We start from the raw sequence: 23,340 nt of genomic DNA, 5'->3' as shown, positions 1-23,340 counted from the left end.
GTTACTGACCTTGCAGTCCTGTCCCTGCTGCTCTTGCTCCACTCACCCACTTTGTCAACACCCCTGAAGGCTGCCCAGACTCCTCTGTTCATCTCAGTTCTTACTTATGCATGGCCTTTTTGTTTTTAAACTGCCACCAGCCTTTGAGTGAGAGTTTGGTTTCATTTACTTGTCAGCAGGAATGGGTTGAGGTGAAAAGGCATCTAGGCCGAGCTGAAAGACAGAACTGCGACTGACCCCAGCCTTTCCCGGGGAGGGGGCAGGCATGCTCGCTGCACTCCCCGGAGGGTTCCTCCCTGCTGCCGGGGCCCTCGTTCTTCGCAGCCCTGGCAGCCCCTCTGGGAGGAGGACCGGTGAACCCCTTATCGGGCATCAGCCACGACCGCTTGTCCTTGAGCGGTCGCTGCGGCGGCTGAGGGCTGGGAACCGGCGTGGAGCCAGGCTCTGAATTTTGTGTCATGCAGTTCAACGTGTTCAGCGTTTCCCTGGCAGTTGTGCAGTCTCCGTGGAAGGCTCTCCTTTCCGACGTGCTGTGAGAGGGCGGCACGGAAGTTTTCTTCCTTTCCTCACCTCCTAAGTCTTACAGAGTTCGTGCTGTGCAGAAAAAGGTGAAATTACATATTTTCCTATGGAAAAAATAGTAGGAAAGAAAGGTCACTCGGAAAGTTTTGGTATTTTCAGGAAGGTATAAGTAATGATGGTAGCATATGTATTCTTTGCCTGGCTCCTTAAAGCACAGACAGGCAATGATCTGCAAGCTACATGGAGACTGAGAGAATTTGATAGATCCTAGATATAAAGTATATATATATAAATATGGCTACTTGTGTATCTAAACCTGCACAAGGCATAGTAGCTAGTATCTCTAAACAAGCAATTTCAGGAACCAGAAGCTGTGATCCTGAAAGAAAATGAGAAGTAGCATAGACAAGGTGACCTAAAATGTAGAGTAAATTATCCTGGCTGCAGCATACACTGGTTAACCATGCGCTTTTCAGTACCTGGGTTAGCCACCTGGGATACCACTGGTACTATTACAGTGAAAAGTTCCTGTATTTTGCTGTCACAGATTTCTCACTACTGGTTTTATTGGTGAGCTCTCTAATACCGTAAACCATATCCATCCATAGGAGATTCTTTGCAGAGGCACAAGAATGCTTCTGGTCTAAGAGTCTTATCCGCTCTTGACAAAAGGCATTCTGAGCCCCTCGTTGCTGTTCCTGATGCAAATACAGGGCATGTGAAATGCTGCTGTTTGCAGCTGCCCAACACATGCACACACACATGCCCTGCTGCAGCTGCCCGCGGCCCCACCGGTGGGGTGGCCGGTGCCTGGGTGGCTTCTGGCACATTGCACCCGATGGCCAGAGCCCATGCGGGGTGCAGGGGTGTTCAACCGCGGCAATGCCTGCCCTGAGCTGGCAGAGCTACGGGAGCAAAGCTATGGCTGAGGCATTATTTCCAAAAATTATATAAGGAGTAATGTGAATAAAGATTAAATTTGTCACTCATCTGTAGCTGTTTCCCAGGCGACAAAGCATGATTAACACACTACTTGACTGCGTCATTTCTAGAGTTCCAGTTCGAGTTCCACTGGTCTGGATGCAGATGGACTGGTCTGAGAAATGCTTTAGGTGACATTTTTGCAGAAAGCATTCAAGTAGAAGAGGCTGGGCCTGGAGTTGTCATTGCTAGGCATTAGTCACATATCTGCTGCCAACAAGTGCACACTCTCTCCACTGATTTTGGTATGTCTTTCTCTTTCAGATTCTTCACTCTTGGGTCACAGCATTATTCCCTTGGCTTGGAAATGGCATCTCAGCTCCAGTTCTTTTCTCGAAGGTCCCCTGTGGTTTGTACTCATGGCTCTGTTGCGTTGTCAGATGCTTGCTACAAATATTGGTCTTGGTAATCATATTTTGACTTTGTTCAAATAGATGAATGTGGCTTAACATGTACTTTTGATGCATTTTTCATTTTTAATTGTAGACAGCATTGATTCAGTTCCTGAATCAATGACTGAATTCGTTATATGGTTATGACCCAAGGTAATCAGTTCATGCTTTTGTGATTTTTATAGCCACTTCCCTATCTTAAATGCAGTTTGGATATCTGGAGTTCCATAAACTTTTGTTAGAAGTTCTGATCCTTCTTCCAGTTTAGCCAGGGAGAGTTTTGCGATGAATTTACTGGTGGGATTGGACTTAGAGTAGCATAATTGAAACCAAGCCTGGTAAAGTCTCTGCTGCTGCATGTAAATTTGTGTATATGTGTGTGTCTGTTTATATGGTCACATATTGATCTTAAACAAGAAAATACAGAAGGAACTTCCTGCATAAAACAGCCCTGGAAGGTCACCTTGTTTAAGAGGCGCACATTAAACACTGTGTTATATTTCCTTTTGTATAGTGTCATTCCATTGAGGAGTGGCGACGGACTGGTTGACTCTGGAACAAGTCCCTTTTCTTTGGAGAGAGAACAAAAAAAATGAGGTAAGAAACGTCTCCCTCCCAGCTCTGATGCCAGTGTGATGAACACAAGCAAACAGATGTGCAGGGGGCAGAGACTGCCTTCCTCCTTGCTAGCGATTGAGACCAGCCCCCCTTTGCTGTGTGCACGTGGGGCTTCGTTGGTGGGGCCGTGCGTGTGCAAAGTAGAAGCCTCCACACAGCTATCCACACATCTGTCACGGGAGAAATTCATTCCTTTCTCTGTTCACAGGCTTCTCCAGCAAATCTCAGGGCTAGCTGTGTGGTGAGGCGTGGGAAAGCAGAGAGGGAAAAACGGCTAAGAGAAAACCAGATATTGCGGCCTTCCGTTTCACAGTCTCCTCCTGTGACACCCCGAGCTGCTGGACACCCCCCTCGTCTCTGAGGACAGACTGATAAGGTACACAGCTTCCCTTGCATCTTTTTTGACCTTTGTTCTGTTCTTGACATTTCTGTTCAGGTAAGAGCTCATGACAGATGTGGCTTGGCCCAGGTGGTAAGTTAAGTTGCACATTAATGTCATTGTGAATTTAGAAGAGCGAAGCATGCTAATGAGGAATATTTATTAGGAGAAGTGGATGGGGAGATATGTTAGAACCAAAAGGAGCCTGGCTTTGTTTCCTGGGCTGGCAGTTTTGCATGACATCAAAAGTCTCGATTTAGCTATGATTGGTGAAAAATGATACAGAAATTTATTTTACATAGAAATTGGACTTTTACAGTTTAGCTGTAACTCAGCTTTATACTTCTTTGCCGTCTTACTGTTTTTTAATCACGTTGTGTTACTTTCCATTTTACCAAAGATCACACCTCCTCCATTGCCCATTCGCCAGCTTCTCCCACAAATGCCTTCAGGCTTTCTTTTCTACATGAAACAGCTCTTAAGGTTTTAATAAACCCAGTCCTTCATTCTCCTCAAGACTTACTTTAGCAATGGGGCCATAAGGCAGCTGTCAACCTGTACCAACTAGGGGTGTGGCCACTAAGAAACCTCTGATGATTCTCTGATTTACATTACTTTAAGTAAGTAATGCCTCTTTTTATTACTGTTATATTTGTTTAGTCTTGTAAGATTTATTTTTGGAGTTCCTTTGCAGAAAATATGTTTTGTTACGTATTGCTCAAAATCCTTTTTTTGTAAACCACAATGCCTGAAAGAGAAAACAAAGGAGCGTCAGTCCTACTGTGGGCCATGTAAATAGCACTGAAACGCAATTAATAATTAGTACTGATATCTAAAATCCCACCTGAGGTAATGTCCAAAATGGGAGAAAAAAGGAACTGGTTCATTTAGGATTGCCTGTTGATTATTTCTGTGTGTATGTGCATGTATTTTCTAGTTTTGCTCTAATTTTTGTCAAAACCCACAGATAAAAAATCAGAATTATTTCCACAGCCTTGTGACTGTCTACAGTTGCAAATTCCTCCTGTCACCCTGGATGTGCAGCTGTCTGTCTCACGTCTTCATTCTCTTCTCAAGTATAATTTAGATTTTCTTTTTCCTCTTGACATTACAGAATTAGATATTCAGGCAAGAAGTGACCTGTGAAAACCATGTCATTTTCTTTAAGGTTGAGGAATAGATAAATTTGCTTCATATTTCTAATTTTATTCTTCTAGTGAACTGGTTTTCCTGCCTTGTAGGGAAAGCTTCATTGGATGCTATCACTGCTACTGATTTTTGTGTAAACTTCCTCTTCTTTCTTAGAATAAACATACCTGTCGCTCACTTACCATATGTCTTCAGAGCCTTGTAGTCCTTGTGGCACAGTGTATTGCTGAAGAACGCAACAATATACAGTGTGCCTCCATATGTATTCTGCCCTTACGCGCAGTGGTTTTCATACTTTAGTCTGCTTGTAGTTTCTTTTTCTGGCAGACAGTACAGCTGATTTTTCACAAGAAAATTTCAGTTATAAATGACATTTGTGCCAGTTCTGTAAAGCCCTAAAAACATGAGAAATTGAAATTACTGTTGCTTGAGTGAAATCTTGGTTACACGTTGAAGTACGTAGCACAGATTACCACCAGGTTCAGCCGAGGCAGATTTTAATGCTTGTATTGTAGTTGTTTCCGACAGGTTTTTTTTCTGTCTATCTTCATTTCTGCTTCCATACTAAGATTCTCATACTTTTGTATCTTCCACAAGAACAAACATTAAACTAAGAAGTTTTCACAACTTCTACCTCTGAACCCGGAAGCTCCTTCTTTGCACCTGGAGCACTCAGACCCTTGTTACCTGGTCACGTACTGGTTGCACAGGTCCCCCCCCACCCCACCCCCCCATCCTTTCCAGGGGACTTTCAGACAGCTCAGATGTTGACAGACGTCTCCACTGCAGATACTCCAAAGAACGGCGGGAATGCGGTAGGTGCTGCTGTGGCTGTAGCTGCTGCCCTCCGTGTCACTGAACCTGCCAACGCTGGCGTAGGTGGAGATTGCTGCTGTCTGTGCTGTGATGCAAACACAAAGCCTGCGCGTGGCCTGAACGGAAGGTAAATTCCAAAGATAAAGCCTGGGTGCTCCTCTCCTGTGCTAAACACCAGTGCAATTGAGAGGAAAGTGCTCCTGTGAATTAACTAACTCACCGTACATAGGAACAGTTTATGGCCTAAATGGCTCCAAGTGTAAAGCAGGAATAACGCTGCAAGTTAAAATACAGTTGTTTTGCTTTTACCCTGGCCCAGAATAGCAGTCTTTCAGATCTTTCTTTCTAGATTTAGTGAAGGGCAAGGGGTAGGAGGTAAGAGAGAAATAGCTCTTAATTTCTGCCACTTGCTTGTGTTGCTGGCAAACAGCATTCCCAGTATGGTAGCTCTTCAGTGCCGTATGGGCTTCTGTGGTAGTAAGGAGATGTGGGGCTGTGCATCCGTCTTGAAGTGACTGTCTCTCCAGTTCATCCCTGCTTCGTGGCTTGGGGTCCCACTGTGTCTTGTCCAGCTGATTGTTCGCACGCTCTGCCGAAATGGCGTAACTGTGGCCCCATAGCTCTGTTGCTCCCCCGACCCGTCTTTCTGTAAGGGGTGTGTCCGCCCTGCAGACATCCTTGCTCTGAAATCCCTTATGTGGAAATGGTTCATGTGTCTCAGAGAAAAGCAATGAACCCGGATTTGCAGGGAAGGATTCCTAGGGTGAAAAAGATGTTCATCCTGAGCTGTTACATTATTGATACCTGGATGAAACAGATAGGTTCAGTTATACTTCCAGATCATCTCTCTGAAAAGAGGGCAGTTCTCCTTATGGGTCATATAATGTAGATTGTGGAGGGAGGCAGACTGGAGAAAGACAGGAGAACTACTTTCTATGGAAGTGGAAATAGATCATTCCTATTAACTTCGTGGATCAAATTCCAGAGACTGGTGTGGTTTTCCATTTGTTAGAATTTAGGAATTGCCATGGACCTGACCTTCCAGGCTGTATATCTCTTCTACTTAGAGGAGATTGTGTGCAGCTTTTGATTGACAGCCAGAATGTTACCATTTACTGAGTGCATTTTAATCAATTTGCTGTGAGGCTTGGATGTTTAATGCCTCATATTTATCCTCCTCATAACAACAAACCTGTTTTGAGCTGGCTAGTTCATCTGCCATGCTGATTTCACTGGGGACGTGTTTGTTAAGAAAGGGGTTAGAGTCCATATTTACACCTCATTTCCTCTTTAGTTGTTTGTTTAACTTCCTTCTATTTGAATTCTGTTCAAAAGAGAGATTTTCATGACTGAAGAGAGAAGAGTATTTTCTTCCACATTGAGCTCCTCTGATAGCAAAAATGAAGAAGTTGAAAAGGAAGCAGCCAGTTGGATTTTTAGCTTGACAGGACCTTGGGGGTCTGAAAAGAATATTCGTCCAGGTGCCCTGTCTGTTCCCATTTTGTTAGTGGGGGATGAGAGAGGATGGAAACACTAAATATTCCAGCAGCAACATGAAGGATCTGGATTTCACGTATCACATGATAGAAATGAAGCTGTCGGAACCACTGTCATGCAGCACTTGGACCGATATTTATGCTCTTTTGGCATGTGACCGACAGCCTGTTTCCTTTGTCACGTTATATATGTGCTTCTGTTTGCTTTGCAGTGGCAGGTCTCCAAGGGCACTGACTGTTGAGCTCTTGAAAGAACAAGGGTTTGATGAAGCAAATCCTCTTCCTCCACTTCATGCCCATAATATCACAGTGCCTGGTGCAGCAGCTGCCTGCTGTGATGCTGTTTCTTTGTATGCAAGCAAGAAGATGAAGCTAAATGGAAATGCCCGGTACAGCTTCAAATTCTTATAAGTTCCCAAGATGTACAAATACGCTGCAAGTGGGATTGTGATCTTTTTAATAAAGCTAGGGTTTTACTAAAATGTAATAAATATTAAGATATTTAATCCAGTATCTTTCTTTTAATGTACTTTTAACCTACAGAAGGACAATAATAATGACAGAGGGACTTGAGTGCAAACATTATTCATCCAGCTTTTGGCTCTTGTTCATCCTTTGAAGTTTTGACTGATTACAAAAATAGCTCAGGATCCAGACTAGGTGGGGAGATTTGAGCTTGTGGTTCAAGGCTGTCTTGAGTTCTTTTAACTTAAGAAAAAAATAGTAGCTTCCACATTTTTGTCTGCAAAAAATTTTAAAAAGAATGCTATGTATGTGGGGCTTAGTGCTTGGTAGTGTTTCACACAGCAGGCTAGCAAGTTACTTAACGTGATTGACACCATTTTATACTGCCACATGCTGTTGCAGTTGATGATTTTGATACCAGCTGATCCTAGCAGGAAAGTCTGGTGAGTGTTTTGAATAAAGATGGAGCTTGCAATAATGTTGCACTGAGTATTGTCACCAAGAAGATAAGGCTGGAAAAATAGTTTCTCTGAGCAGGCATAGGTTCGTTAGCGTTGTTGTAAGTACTCATTGCATAGGTAAAATAATAGAATCTATAAAACTGTTGTGATTTAAAACATTAAAGACAGTACTGCAAGTATGTTTTTCAGACAAAGTACAATGTTAACGTATGCTGTATGGGAGTGTATTGTAATTTCAGTAATTCAAAAATAATTTTGCAGTCCTTTCCTGATCTTCTTTCTTAGCTCTCTATCGGACAGCTGCTACAGCCTGCTATTGAACTGGCTGAAAGAGGTTTTCCTGTAGCAGAGATTACTGCCTATCACTGGAAATGTGATGCTCATATTCTCCAGTCACTTGGAAACAAGGATGGGAAGGAGTTACTCACTGATGGCCAAGCACCACTGCATGGGCAGGTTTCCTCCAATCCCTTTTTGGCTAACACTTTTAAGGTAAGGAATGCACCTTTGGGGATACCCAAAACAATTGTGAGTCATTTTGCTTTGTTCTTCAGAATAAATAAAATGTTTAATTTTTAGTTATACATCAAGGATCTAGTTAGGTATCCTGTATGTATGCATGGTTCCCACTGACCTCTGTGGAAGCCTTGTTGCAGAAGAAATGTGAGATTGAGTTGTCTTACCCAAATCTTTCTTCACCCACAGTTAAAACAGTGCATGATTTCTATGAGATCATTTTGCCCACCATGCCTCAAATTGCTAGTGGCTTGACCTTGTAGTCTTTGTCCCTCCTGATGTCGTCATGAGGCTCCATAGGCTCTTGGAGTGCTTGTCCTTATGAACATGTGACTACATGTTTGTGTCTTTATCTGCAGTGAATTTACTGCTCAGTCACTCCTGTAGCAGAGACCAGAATTTGAGTATATTTGCCTTTGCACTGTTGTAGTTGCTTATAGGTCTCTCAGTCAGCAAATAAGTCAAATTAAAAAATGAGACAGATCATGCAATGGTAAGTCTAATTTCACACCAGTTCTGTAAAAATTTAAATGTTACTTTTTATGAACCAATTGAAAAATACAGTATAAAATATTGGGTGTGATGTGAATTGTTTGCTAGCTGTTGAGATCCCCATGCAGAGACAGCAGGTACTGTACTATCCAGAGAAAAGCCCATGGAGGCAAGGATGTGACATGCTACTGCTGTTATCAGAATATGACCACTTTTTGTTAGCCCAGATTTCTTGGCTAGAGTATTGGAAGGAGGAGAGGAAACTGCCCCACACACCCCTTCTCCAAACTTCTTTGCCCCATAGTTCTCCCTTTGTTGTTGCAGCTTTGGGAAGTTTATCCTATTCCTGTTTCCAGATGATTCATGCGAGGGGTGTGTTCCTCCTCCTCCTCCCTCACCCTCCGCCGGATGATGCTCATGCCCACAGCTCTGCAGTCACGAAGTCAGCAGGAGATACAGCAACAGTGCGGTTGCTCTGTAAATAGGCATCCAGATGGCCTGAGCCATATGAACTGTTTTGTAGTACATAGTTTGTGGCTGGTAATTATTGATTTGTTGTTATCAAATTTTCCAGGCTAGGAGTAGAATTATACTGTTGGTAACTACATCCACATTACATTCAAATAATCCTTTCCACTGAAAAGCTCTGTGTGCTCTACCTGTCCTCATGGCGTAGTTCTCCTCATTGTCACTCTGCAGCGTCCGGACAGGGCTCTGTTTTATTAATGAATTAATTAATTTCTCTGAATTATTACTAAACAAAAGGATTCTAGCCGTTCCTTCATTTAGCTGCCTTTTCTTTCAGGCAAAGTTTATTGCAACTTGAAATAGAATTACCTGTTATTTTCTCGTAGAAAGCCCAGCTGGTTTTCAGGTGTAGTATCCTAGTATCCTCTCAGGAGCAGAGTTGGAATATGTTAACTATTTCACAAATTTATCTTTTATTATACTCTGTGCTTTAAAGTTTCTTTTATTTCATGAGATTTGAAATGGACCATTTTATTTTATCCACATAGTTATTGAAAACATTAAAGATACATTTTTAAAATATTTGATTAATTTTGGATTTCAGAAATGAAAACAAATTTTAAACATATTCTAAACTAGGTCTTTCTGTTTAAAAACAAACAGAAGATGAATCTTTATGCTTTTGCAGGAACAAATTATATTTGATTCCACAGACGGAGCTTCACTTCTCTGCTCAAAGTTGGCAGAGATTGTGAACTCCAGTTCACCACTTAACTTCAATTTAAGCTCTGTCATGAAGTCTAAAAAATGATGCAAGATTGCGTATTATTGAATCCCTGAAGCAGGGGATATACAGGAAGTGAACAGCAGCTGTATTTTTGTTACTGTGTTGTAGGAATGATATAGACTGCATTTAATGGAAGGAGAAATGGTTTTACCGTAAATAGGTTAATTAGTGGAGGTTTTGCAGGAGCCTGTATTAAATTAACTTTATTTCCATGTCGGCTCTCTCTGCTTCCTGGCTAACTTGGTTTAAATAAATGTAAGACTGAAGTGGGTGGGAGGTAGGCCTTTCTATTTAGTAATAAGTGGACAACTACCATAAATTTCCGTATCTTGAACAGATAAATATAGGCACTTAACCTTGTTGTGTAGGGAATGTAATGTTACAGGTTGCTGAGAACCAAATGTCAGCAAAAACAAATAGCTAATTGAGGGTGAGAGTCTATCTGTGATATGCCAGTTCAGCCATGCTAAAAACACATACAGGATCTCTGCTGTAGGAAACAAAATGCATTGCTCTTTTGTTTTCTTTCTTAGAAATGTGCTGTGAAATTATATTGTATTTACTAATGTGACTAGAGCTAGGTAACCGTTTATGCATTCTGTGATTAAAAAAAACCTTTGCTCCTGTTTCTGCTTCAAGTTTGAAGTCAGTTACCATGCTGTTACAAGGCCCAGACAGAAGCTTACTAGGATGTCGTTTTTTCAGAGACGTAGCATTTGTGGGTTTGGGTTTTGGGTTTGGCTTTTGGGTTTGGGTTTGGTTTGGAAGGCGTGGGAAGTAATCCAGTGTTGAATGCAAACAACAGGTTTATCCATAAAACTGTAAAAATTGCCAGCTCAGGTATGGATAAAAACATTTTATTTCAAAAAGTAAAATAAAACTCTGACCTTTTCTCATATACGCTTTCCTCTCAAAACTAGAATACGGCATGTCATACAATAATTCATGTGTTCAGACCTGGTTAGTTAAACTTCTTTTTTTGTAAATGGTTAAAATCGTTTCAGGAAAGAGTTGACTCAGCTGGAGTTGATTAGTTATCGCCTGTGTTAATATTTAATGGCGTGGTACCAGCCTGTGCCCTGTCACTTTCGGACACTCCCGTATTGTCTGAGCGCTGGCGCATCCCCCCCCCGCCGCCGCCGCGGCCCTCCCGGGCGTGGTGTTTCCCTTGCACTCCCCGTTGTGCAAAGGCTGTGGCGGATCCCGCCAGCGCCAGCGTTGACATTTAGTGAGCCTAATTCTGGTCTTGCTGATAGTGATATAATCTAGAAATAGTTCTAGTTATCTGTATCTCCTTTTGAAAAATATGCTGACCCTTTTGAAGTTGGCCTGACGTCAAGGGACTGTAGCAGCCCTTAGATTTCGTGCTTCACTTCTTTTTATCTGTTTCTTAATCTGTCTTTTGCCCGTACCTCCTTCTACCACGAGTGCCGGAGGTGAGCTGAACCCGTGAGATCCGCTGCCCTCCGCTCCCCTCGGTCCTGCTCCCTTCCAGCCGCCGAGCCCGGCTGCTGCCCCCGTCCCGGCCCGTCTCCCGTGCGCGCAGGCAGCGGGGCAGAACCGGCGCGATGCAGACCGCGCCTGTGACCGACGTCCTCCCGGCACCCTTCGGTTATGGGAAGACAGGTGGGAATGAAGGAATTAGAGCTCCCGCTCCTGCGTTTTTTCTGCAAACCGACTGGTCTTAGCCTGTCAGAAAGACGTCTCGGTGCATCCTGGCGCTTTTGACCTTTGGTGTGGGCTCTGGAGTAGGGAAAGCCAGACAGCTGGGGAAACGAAGTCTGTAAGGCTGCTGGCTCCACCCTGCAGTTTCCTGAACCGGGAAAAAGGCATGGCATGTCGGTTGTGATGCAGCCCCACTGGGATTTCAGTTCCTGATGGTGTCATCAACTCATCTATCTGTTTTTCTGAAATTAAAGATAACATTTGTCACCGTGGAATCATTATCCTCAGTGTCCGGCTATAGAGGGAACAGAACCGCGTACAAGATAAGGGAGTGCAACACGTTGTAATCTTGCTGTGAGCAAGAGACGCTGATAAGAGAAACAGTGAAGATGGCACCTCTCTGCTGCAGAAACAGGGATTTGGAAAACCACCACAATGGTTTATAGACTGATTCTCTCTGCCAGTCAGTTAAGCTTCTTCGATTTCCTCCCCCTTCTCCCTTTATTATGTTTTTAATACTTTAGCAAATACAGTGGAAATGTCGTTTCTTGCGAAGGGGGTGTGATGGCTGCTTTCCTCAGCCGAGCCTGGACGCTGGCTTCCAGAGGTTACGTTTCCGTGGTTGAAGCAGCAGAGCTCAGCCCCTCTGCTCTGACCGAGGATGCGGTTTGGCGGCGGCTGACGCCCATCACCCAGAGGAGGAGGAGGCACGGTACTGGCTTACTGACTGTGCAGCGGATCAAGGGACTGATCTGGCTGAAACGGGCTGTTTGTTTACTGGAGTTCTTTTTATTTCCACCACCACGGGGGTGCTTTTCAGACAGGTTACTTCTCTGACTAGTTTTCCGGCCCTGGGCAAGGCCACAGGAGCACAAGGACCAGCATCGGGGAAGAGGCAGGGGTACATGGCTGCATGTGGAGAACAGGACTGAATCTGCAGCAGCAATTTACCCTTAGGTCCGGTTAGATCAACTGCTAAATTGCATCTTAAGACTGCACAGCTAACTGTTGGGCCTCTCCATGCAGTAACATTAATCAGTAATCAGTAACATTAAAGTTTTATGGTTAGTTTTTTGCATTAAGACAGGTTTTTCCATTTATTCACTGTGAGTTTAAGTTAGAACTGGGCCATGTTGGCTACAACTTGTTATGCACAGGAAATCTGAGTCTGGTCTAACTAACAGGGCTCCTAGTCTGGAGGAAGCTGCTGACTGTGATGGAATTCAGCTTCTTTAAAATGACTGTGAATAAGAACAGCTGGATGCAGGGAGTTGGCTGTTGACTCATGCAATATTGAGGCCACAGTAATAACACTGAGCTGCTTCCAGTTCTTGCTCCTAAGAGGCATCCCTGGACGTGTTCAGGCGTAAATTATTCCCAGTGCTTTTCAAGAAGATAAAATAAAACCCAACAGGTCTGCTGATGGTGGGAATATCTAAGTTGCAGTGTTCTTAAGACACCTTTTTCAACCTCTCTGAAGTCCTGGATGTTTCTGTGTGCTGTGCTGTGTGAGTAGGGGTAAAAATCCATGAGCAGCCCTCTTCTGCTTTTTTCCCCCATCGCTAGGGAATCACAGAGCAAATAAGGCCGACGTACGCTTTTTCCTTCACGGCTGCCGAAGGAATGGAGGTGACCGTACAGCATGGTAGCTAGTTTCCCTGGAAGATGGCCTCCCAAAGTGCTGTCAGACGTTCCCTGCCCTGGGAAGGGACAGCCTCAAGTGACGGTTTATGTGAGTAGCGTCTGAGCTTGGGTTCCACAGTCAGATTTGCTCATGGTTAAAATATATGTCAGCATTAGGTTTAACAAAATTCGTGCAAGATATGGGCAAGTAGCAGGATACTGTTTTGGAAAATGGCAGAAGCCTGTTGTATTAGGGTCTCCTGCTTTACTTTGCCTAATGTAGAGGTGGGCTTTTTGTTTTAATTCTTTTTAAGGTGTGTCTCTGCTCCTGTTTTCCCCTTCTGGCTATTAGCAGCCTGAGGTTGCTTTGGAAACCAAGAATGGACATATGTATTTGGTATTAAGAATTTATTTTAATAGTTTCAAGTTCTGTGTTTGTGAACTAATGGTTTTATTGCTGCATTTTTGTTAATTTGTTGATGACTCATCCTTGCACCATCTAGAGCAGCTGGGAATACTACGTTCAAATGTAACCAGGTCTCTTATTATACTTTCCATTGGAAAATATATATATATCTAAGTGCTTTTTAAATGGTGAATGTATTTCAAAGCCTCGGTAAGACTTATAGCTTGGTTGTGTCAGGGTAAAATATTTTATATCATCATCACCAAGTTGTGTCATAGTAGCACACTGGGCTGTGTTTCATTTACATGACTATGGGATTCTTTTCAGCTCCTCTGACTGTCATCACTGTATGACCTTGTGCAACTGCTTCAGTAGCTCTCACACCCTTGTCTTTTTGAATAAAAGTATTGTGTATATTTGCAATGTAATTACCTATAATAACTCAAAGCTCCCCAACCTGCTACGTGAAGTATCATCTCAACCCAATGACTTCTTTATACTCAGCTTCATCTTTCTGTTCTCATGCTTTTACTGATTTGCCAGTCCCTTTGAGTGTAGACCTCATTCAGTAAATGTTGACAGTAACACTGAAATGTATTAAGTCATTTTATCTGTGTGTGTATATAGGATAAAATGGCCATTCCTCAACACTTCAAGAGCAGAATGAAATTTTTGGAAGTGTGCTTGCATAGCTGTTCCCTTTTTACGCTCAAAGCCACACTTACAGTCACAGATAGAACAGGCTGTCTTCAGGTGCAGCAGCCTTTCACTCTGACTTTGTCAAAACACGTGTTCTGATAATGTGTTTTTTTTTATGATTTGTCTTTAAACAGAAGTCACTAACTCACATGATTTTTCCCTTAGTGTTTTAATAAGCCATTTCACTTCATAAAATGCCACTTCTCGAAGCATCGCAAACTAGTATAAACATTAAATCTCCCCACCTTTCTCTGATGCAAGTTGTATTCCTGTTTTGTAACTGGGGAGAATTTAAGGGCAGTGTTGTCAAACTTGGAGTTCTAAAATTAATAATCTATAATTGCTATTTGGGCAATCGAATAAGTGTCCTAAATTTCAAGGTGCTGAATATCCCAATACTCTAATTGAAATCTTTGGGGTTTGGTATGTGAAATGCAACAAACTTTAATTATGAATTGCAATTGGAGTATTTACGCATTCTTAAAAAAGAGTTGAACCAAACTAGAACATCTTCAAAATAACCAAAAAGAATGTATTAAACTTGCCGTCTTTTGAGGGGAAAATGCCATTTCCATAGCATGGTGATTGCTCGCTTAGTTTATTGCCTAGGATCAAAATTGGCACACTACTGTTTGGGGGAATTTATGCATCTTGCTTACAAAGCTCACCTAAATCATTGAAATTATGTAACTTTTAAATGTCTTTAACACACATCATCCTGTAAGGTTATTCTTACCTGATGACATTTTATTTCCCTTTCAGGAGCTGGCAAGATCTGGCAAGAAGGGGTTTTATGAAGGTCGGATTGCAGCTGCTATTGTAGAAACAGTTCAGAGACATGGAGGAGTGATGGATTTAGATGATGTCAAAAGCCACACCTCCAATGAGGTCAAACCAATTTTCACAAATTACAGGGTATGTGGACAGTTTCTTCCCTGAAACTGGCTGAGCTTGTGGCATATTTTTTATTTTGGTTAGCTGCACCCCACAGCCCTACACAACTGGGGCTGCCAAATGTATATACGTATGTGTAGATGTCTTATGTGCATTAATAACCCAGTTACATCTCCATAGCTGTGGCTGTAGGACATACAGTGTTACAGTTGCTCATTAGCTGTGTGCTTGCCTTTGCATGTAGAGATTTTGAAAGTGTATAAATCTGATACGGTAAAATATCTTTCTTTCTTTTGGTTAACTAATGAATTTAGAACTTAAATTCAGACATTGATTTTAACTGGTGATACTTGTGGATGCTTTGGTTTGTTAGCTTGATTCAAACGCATCAACACTGCAAACGAATGAGCTTTTAAGAAGTAGAAAAATATTGGAGTAGTGGAAAATTAATATTTAAAATAAAAGTAGGTGTAGTTCACAATGGGAAAGAGAGAACTTCTCTTTTTATGCTTCCGTAGCTTTCTGAAAGAGTCAGAACTTTTGTTGGACTGCATTTATATTGCTGGGAGAGAGAGGGGAGGGTGTTGGACCAGAATGAGAGGGGGAGAGATCAGTTGCCTTGAGACTTTTTTTCCTCCTAGTAGACATCTCCTATATACAGGGCAAAGCAATTTTGTTGTAGATTCAGAGTGGGTGTAGCCAGTTTGCCTGGTAAGCTTTCTCTGATAGGTCTTTTTTCAAAATAGGAAGCAAACTGGAGTTTGGCCAAGAAATGAATCCTAGGTAGTGATAGTAATAGTATTACCACCATCTAACACTGGCCTTTTGGTAGTGGGTTGCATTGCTGTGCAGAATGCTGTGCTAATTTATAATATCCATATCTTATTCTAAAAGATGGAATAGGAGAAGAGAAGCAAGGAAAGGCAGTATCTTATTGTTGGGAAGATTTTTTTTTCTGTCCTGAAGAAATACCTGCCGTCTACGCTGTTTTTAATATAAATTTTTAATAATGTTCTCTTTTTGGTTGTTTAAAGCAGGAATTTTTTTTTCCTTCTGTAGGGTGTGAATGTTTGGGAAATACCCCCAAATGGACAAGGAATCACAGCTTTGATGGCCCTAAACATTTTGGAAAATTTTGATGTTAAAGATATGGCTTTTTGTCCAGTCATGAGTTTTGATAGTATGCATTTGTTTTTCAAGTCTGGCCATTTCTGAAAGTGTGAGTCAGACACAGAAGAATGAATCTGTAAAAATTCTCAGCAATTTCTGGTTCTGAGCAAAATCTTCATAAAAGCCCAGTCAGAAGGCATAACTTTGATTTAAATAAACTGTGCAATGGATAGGGTTTTTAATATAATGCATAGTAAAACAGGATTATTGGAGAGATATCTTTTTAGTATGAAAGACTTCTCATTTTTATGTCGAAAATATTCTGTTTTGCAAATTACAGTATAAGCATCAAAGAAAGTTTCTAGTATGATTTAACTGATTTTTTATAAACAGCCTTTTCAAAATTCTTAGTTGTTAACTACTATACATTCAGTGCTGTGAACAATATGACTGAATCAATACCTTAACTTCAGTAAATTTTTTGAATAATGTCTGGGTGCACAGTGTTCTTTATGCAGTAATGCTGTAAGTTTTAAAAGATGTCTGATAAGTCTAATGCAGTTGTCTTTTTGTTGTTGCTACTTTCAGTCATGGGTCATAATACAGCTGACTACTTGCACGTGCTGACTGAGGCCATGGAACTCAGCTTCACTGATGCTTTCTCATTCTGTGCAGACCCTGATAAAGTTCTGGTACCTACAGAATAACTTCTGTCCAAAACCTATGCTAAAGAGCGTTCTCGACTAATAAATTTACAAAATTTATTTCTTCTTTCCTTGCTTGCATTCATGGATTAGGCATGAAAGTGCACTTTGTAATATTAGGAGGAGCTCAGTTACTGGAGATTCTGATTTATTTCTTTACATATGATGGTCTTTAGACTTCCTGCAGAATTATTTAGTTTGAAATATGTCTGCCTCTGTGTTAATCTTTTTGGCTCAAAAATATGTGTTCATTATTAGCCCATGTATACCATTTTACTTTCAAAAACTTTATCTAAAAGATGAAGGGCAATAGTAGAGAGCAAGCAAATAACAGTTGATATGTCATAGTAAAGACTTATTAGAAACAATTAGTCTGCACATTTTAAACTGAAAATACAGAACTAGAAGGGCTGTGCCGATGCCTTAAACTAATTTTAAACAAAATGTTTTAAAATATTCAATTTCAAAAATAATCCCATAATGACAGCTTGATATTTTTCTCCTGCATGAGAATAAGACTAAAAATTTTACTTGGATAGTCAGGGAACAGAAAAAAAAGAGAGAGAAAAAAATTTGCCTCCAACTTTTGATGCCAGTCAGTGTGATCAGAGAACCATATGGAAGCTACAGCAAAACCCAGATTTATTGAAACTTCATGTATCTGTGGGCGTCTGTGCCTCTTTCAGCTAATGATTTCTTTAGTCCTGGCTTATATCACCCAGAGGCAGATAAATGCAGTGCCGGCAGAGGGGAGAGAAGAGGCCCTGTCAGCTCTCGAAGATGGCTGCAGCTCTGTGAAGGGCTCCGCTGTTCTCCACAGCAAACATCAATGCCCCGAATTTCTGCCTCCAGCTGAGAATTCAGTGCGGCAGGAAACGCACCCCTGTTTGTGAGCGTGTGGAGCAGAAGGGGGAGGCGAATGCCAGAGCAGATGAACACTGCCGTACAGCCCTCCAAACACGCCCTTCACGGGGCTCTGCTTCCCTGCCAGCCAGCCAGGGCATTAGAAGGGCAGAAATGAAATTTTAGACTAATGAGGTTTGCAGTCCTGTCAGACTCAGTAGGGTTGATGCTTAGCATTGTCTTGAGTAGCTGAAAGTCATTTTAGGGCATTTTGTGCAATGCTAACCTTGCCGGAGGAAACCGACAAAAGTCCAAGGGGCACAGTGATTACTCATGCACACGTAGAAATTCCCATGTGTGTATGTAAGTACCAGTGTGTGTTAGTCTATTTTTGTGTATTTTAGATAGGTGTGTTTACTTTAATTTATTGGCAGGATTGTGTTTGAACTTAACCATATACTAGTTATAAAGTAGAAATGCCATATTGATATAGGCATTACGTGGCTAGAAGAGGACTTTGGATCCATCCAGTGCTTTATCTTTCACATGATAACATCTGCCATTTCAAAATATCCATCTGAAACTTGCTATATCATGTTTAGTTCAGATTACGATTTAGCTTATCAGTTTGGATTAACTCTCCTTAAATTTTTTCCAATTTTGTACTAGTATAAGGAGTCTAGACTAATCCAGCTCTTTGCTTTAATAAAACAAGTATGGATTAGGATCATATTCTTGTCATTCGTAGGTATGAGTATCCCCTCTGGTTACAGTAGGGTGGTTCACGAGGCGGGGTGAACTATGTCTTGTACATGTGCCGTGTCTTATTTTTAACTGAGCTACATTTTCGGTGTGTGCTAATGTTAATATTTTCTGTGTTTCAGAGCCAGTGACAAATTTAGTTCTGAAAATGTTTTGCCATTAGGAACAGATATAGTCTACTTCACTGTGGTGGATCCTCAAGGCAATGCCTGTTCTTTCATAGACAGCAACTACATGGGCTTTGGTACAGGACTGGTACCAGGTAGCTGTGGATTTACTCTACAAGTGAGAAGAGATTTCCAAATATAGGATGTTCTAGTATACGTGAAGACAATTCGGGAAGATGATCAGAGAGTCCAAGCTGTACTCTTCTTTCAGGATAGGATGGTTAGTTTTCAGATTTTCTTAATGTATAGTCCCTGTTCTTGTTAAACTCTATCTGACTAAAAAAATGATTTTTTTTTTTTTTTTTTGGAAACAAAACCTTCTTTGTGCAGAAGGAGAACAGAGGTGGAGTTCCAGCCTCTTTTGCATGTGTTCTTCTTCTGTATTTGGGTGCAATGTTCCAGGAGAGAGGGCTGACTGATGTCATTTGTTGGCTCAGTGCCTGAGTCCAAAGACAGAGATTGTTGGACACCTTCATTTGCCTCAGGAGGTCAGCCTTGTGTCTGTACAGAACTGGACAAAGACAGTGAAATTATGTTTGGAGTGCTGTGACCATAGCTGAGTCTTTTCTTAAGTCAGGGGAAGATGAGAATGTCTTCCATGGCTTTCGAGGTACTTAAAAGTGTCCGCTTCAGCAGTGCAAGGTTATTATATCACAGTGACAGCTGTGTACTCAGTAACTTGTTTGTATAGAGCCTCGTATACCACTGGTGGTGAGAACATTGAAAATTATGTTTATAGGGTGGAGTGGGGGGGCAGAATTAGGAAGTTTGTTCTGAGTCCTTTGTAAGGTGAGCTTGGAAACTATAATTCTTCATGTCATTTGGAGGGAGAAAAGTGGAAATGTCTGATGTTTCTTTAATTACTGTTGTATAACCTTTGTACCAGTTAAACACTCATATGGGAATGGGATCTGTTCTGTTATGTACTTTTCACAATGGTGAAATTCTTGTCCTCACTCAGTTTCTATGCTCATCTCTTTGAAGATGTTCTGTTGCTATATATTTATCCCCCCGCTTCTTTTTCCTTGTTTGCTCCCCTTTTACACAGATAGAGGGTTGGCCTGAAAACTGAGCAGAGCAGTTTGCATGGTTCTCTTTTCATCAAGCATAATTAAAAAGAGATATATTTTTAAAATATGAAATGCAGCAGAAATTGCACCCAACCACTCATTGTCAAAGATCAATAGCAATAGAGGAAAAAGTTAATCTAAGTATTTATTGCCTTGGCAACATTCATTCATTCAGTCCTGAAATAACAAGATTGAGTTGCTAATGATAAACTTCAGTAGCATCCTAAATGTGTATGTTACTTAGTCGCATACTGTTTAGACACTTTTGCATCAGTGTAATTTTTATAACTGAATTTATCTTAATCTGCAAAGTTCTGTCTTTGTGAAGAGAGTGACTTCCTGCAGAAGGGAAAATGGCAGTACGTATTTCTTTATGTTTGTGTAGTAGCTAGTTAATTCCTGTTGGTACGTGTAAAAGTCATATCTTGCGGGCCATACAGTTGTGTGTATTTCCCAAAGAATTTCTGTACAGGTTGAATGAAAATGTGTATGTACTAATCAAAAAGATAAACGCCTTCTGTTTTTAGGAAACTTAACACTGTGTTTGAAGCTCATCTGCAATTTTTTAACTCTGCTTGTAGAGTTAAATAGTATAAACAGTACTTTTTTTTAAGTTAAACACATTTTCCCCCATTGAGTGTTTTGCTGGCTGCCCTCACTCCTGCCCGCTTCTCTGTACAGTCTGGGACACTGTGTGCCGTCTCAGATGTCCTAATCACAGACTAGCTGATCAGATCAGTCTTGGTGACTGTCGTGCACAATTGCTATAAACTATGTTCTTTCAACCAGATAGATGATATTTAACGATTTCATCAGTTTTGTTATATAAGGTGTATTATGTTTTGTTTGTTTGTTTGTTTGTTTTTCCAGAATAGGGGAGCTAACTTTTCCCTTTCTAGCAGCCATCTAAACTGCCTTGCACCAGGGAAACGTCCATATCACACTATCATTCCTGCCCTAGCGACTGCTGCAGACAGTGAGGAACTTCTGTGCCCCTTCGGAGTGATGGGAGGGTTCATGCAACCCCAAGGACATGTGCAGGTAACATTTGATTTTTGGCCGTCTGTTGACAGATGGAAGGTTTCACACCGTTTGCTCTGGAGAGATGATTATTGCAGAACTCTTGGGGCAGGCTGTAGAAATGTGCAGTCACACTGAGCCCTCCTCCCTTGATCTTTGTGTATTGTTGCTTGATCAATTGACGTGTATTTGCTAGTGTATTTACTTATTTTCTAGTGTTAAAAAAGGAGGCACTGAATCCCCTTATTGGTAATTATAAAATAGCAGTTGCAGAATATTTGTGGAAACAAATTTTGCATCCATAGTTCTAGCTTTTCCAAAGAGAAATCTGGGGAGAAAACGTGTGTTTCTGTTCTGTGTGGTTACTACTGTGGAATGTGCTAGCAATGCACAGAAGATATAAGCGAGGGGATGAGAGGATGATGCACCAGAGCTGTCTGAAGAATTGGATTCCTTCATCGGAGAATACAAGATGGAGGCTATAACCACTTCTGTTACTGTTTTTGCACTCTCCTTAGGTGCAGTCCTATCTTTTCAGTTTAATGTGTCTATTGATAGTCCCTACTGATAGAAGATGGAAGGTAACACAGGCTTGCAAATAGTTAAAAAATACATAGCCCAAGCAGATATGGTGAAGAGCTGGATTAAATTTAGTCTGCCCTTTGTACATCTGTTTTACTCATTACAGTAATCCTGTTCCTGTCTCCCTCCCTTTCTGGTGCTTTGAGGGGCTGCAGGAATATCCTTTTTCTTCTATAGCTCCTGCTATGTCTTACATGAGCATTGCCTTTCCTGTAGAGTCTAGAGGTATATTTTCATCAGAGCATAGAGAATCAAGAGTAGGACAGTACAGGACATAGGAGCAAATTTCTGCTTCTTCAGCCTCTGTTTTTAGTTATTGACAAGCCTTTGACTCTGTAAACATTAAGGTTTCTGCATTAAACTTCTACAAGAAAAAAATCAGGCCTCTAAAGTTGAATTTAAAATGGTTTCCACAAAGATAGCTTGTTTGCAAATCAGGGGTCTTCCTATAAAGGGTCATTCATGAGATTAATTTCATGAGATTAATTATTTTATTATATGCAGCCTACCTTATTGTAGAACTGTACTTACTCTTTTTAAAGGTGCTGCTAAATATATTGGAGTTTGGGATGAATCCTCAAGAAGCCTTAGATGCAGCCTGGTTTTGCTTGAACTGTTCCAAGAAAGGTATGATCTTAATTTATTGCTTGCAGAGTAAATTGTTAGGCCAAGAGTTCCCAATCGTAGTACAGATACAGTAACAGAAGTGATTGTGAGCACCATGCGACCAGCAATTCTCAGCAGCACATGTGCATGTCGTGGAGAACTGGTGGTTCTATACCCAAGTACTCGTCTGCTGTTGCCAGGCCTCGTGGTAAAACTAAAGGAGCATTTTGCTTGCTAGAGCGTAATCTGAAATAAAACAGTTTTTCTGTGAGGTAGAATGGAATCTCATTCTTGTGATAGTCTTTTTTTTAATATGTATATATGTATATTCATTCCACGTAATTCATATGCTGGATTGATCAGCAGCCCTCTTATGAAGTCTGCCTATAAAGAGCTCTGTAATGTCTTTGTAATTCAGTGGTTCCATAGGACACTTTCTAGTTTTCCTTCAGCCCGTTGCATGCACCCGAGTAGCTCTTGGTTAGCACGGTAGTAAGCCCTGCGACTTCGCCTTAGGGCGGAGGATAACTGATAACGTCTTGGGAGTTGCTGGAGTGTAATACAAAAAACAATCCCAGCGGTGTTTTGCCTGACAGGCCAATGCTATTTTTGACATGCCCGAAGTTTTCTCAGAGACAGGGCCGGTGGCCGGGGGGGAAGTGTCTCATGACTCAGCTCAGCTAATAGGGAAGGGCTGTGATTTTTGTCCTCACTTTTTGAGGGCGTTTCCTTTTAATGTAATGTTTTTGTAATGTAATGTTTTTGTTTCCTCTGTCTTTGTGCTTGGCGAGTGCGAAGACTGGACTGCTTGTTACCTGCTGTGAAGATACGTGAAAGAAGGAGGCTGTCCTACCTGCTTTTCTGACTTGCTGTGTGGTGGCCCTCTTCCTGGCCGACCTGCCTTTGGGAACTGCGCCTGAACCAAATTCCACTCCCACTGAAGCCTTTGTGGTTTGACTCAGTGGGGATGATGCTTTAGTTCAGTTCCTACTAATTATCGCAGAGCGTATTGTTCTTGACTCAGCTGTCACTGAGCACTCTCTTCTTACGCAGAAGGCAGGTGGCATCTGTCACTTGAAGACGGTATTTCACGAGCTGTTGCAGACGACTTGGGAGCCAGAGGTCACTGGAGCCGGTGGCCCATCAGTGGGCACAACAGGAGCCAATTTGGTCGTGGCCAGATTATCGCTAAAGGGGACTGGTGGCAATCTTGGGGCTCTTTGTCCTCCGAGCACGTGCAGAGTGTCCTGTGGGCAGGATCTGACCCCGGGGAGATGGCTGTGCAGTGGGGTACTGGTCTGGAATGAACATGTATAATGCTGCAGCATTAATTTTCATATGTAGGTGCACTGATGACACGAATATTTAGTTGCAATTATAGTTCAAAAGAATATGAAATTTCTTCTAATTCAGGGACCAAGTTGTTCGCTCCCTCCACACCAAACTGCAGTTCATAGGAATGGCACTACATGTGTGAGTTAGGAGTATCTGGTGGCGGGAGCGGCAGCACTAGAGCACTGTGTGTAGTACAGGTACCATCTGGCAGAGAGGTGTTTTGTATATCTATACAGAATACGATCTTGGTTGTATTGTTCTAGTATGTTCCCATTAAAAAAGAAAGACATGACTGAGAGTGAGAGGAAAAAA

General features: G+C 41.6%; 1 protein-coding gene across 1 annotated transcript; it reads left to right on the top strand.

Annotated features, from left to right (window-relative positions):
• Nucleotides 1–1,697: 1,697 nt before the first annotated feature.
• Nucleotides 1,698–23,101, top strand: LOC112989105 (glutathione hydrolase-like YwrD proenzyme). Its single transcript, XM_064516441.1, is given in 13 exon segments — nt 1,698–1,875; nt 1,877–1,908; nt 4,831–4,984; nt 6,566–6,723; nt 7,569–7,771; nt 14,698–14,850; nt 15,889–15,988; nt 16,528–16,697; nt 18,369–18,533; nt 20,356–20,526; nt 21,630–21,714; nt 22,747–22,959; nt 22,962–23,101. Coding segments are annotated over 13 exon segments (1,830 nt in total). The 5' UTR covers nt 1,698–1,750; the 3' UTR covers nt 23,063–23,101.
• Nucleotides 23,102–23,340: the final 239 nt, after the last annotated feature.

The sequence above is a fragment of the Dromaius novaehollandiae genome, chromosome 9 (assembly GCF_036370855.1).
Source record: "Dromaius novaehollandiae isolate bDroNov1 chromosome 9, bDroNov1.hap1, whole genome shotgun sequence".
NCBI classification, from domain to species: Eukaryota; Metazoa; Chordata; class Aves; order Casuariiformes; family Dromaiidae; genus Dromaius; species Dromaius novaehollandiae.
This window is presented reverse-complemented; position numbering and strand designations above follow the sequence as displayed.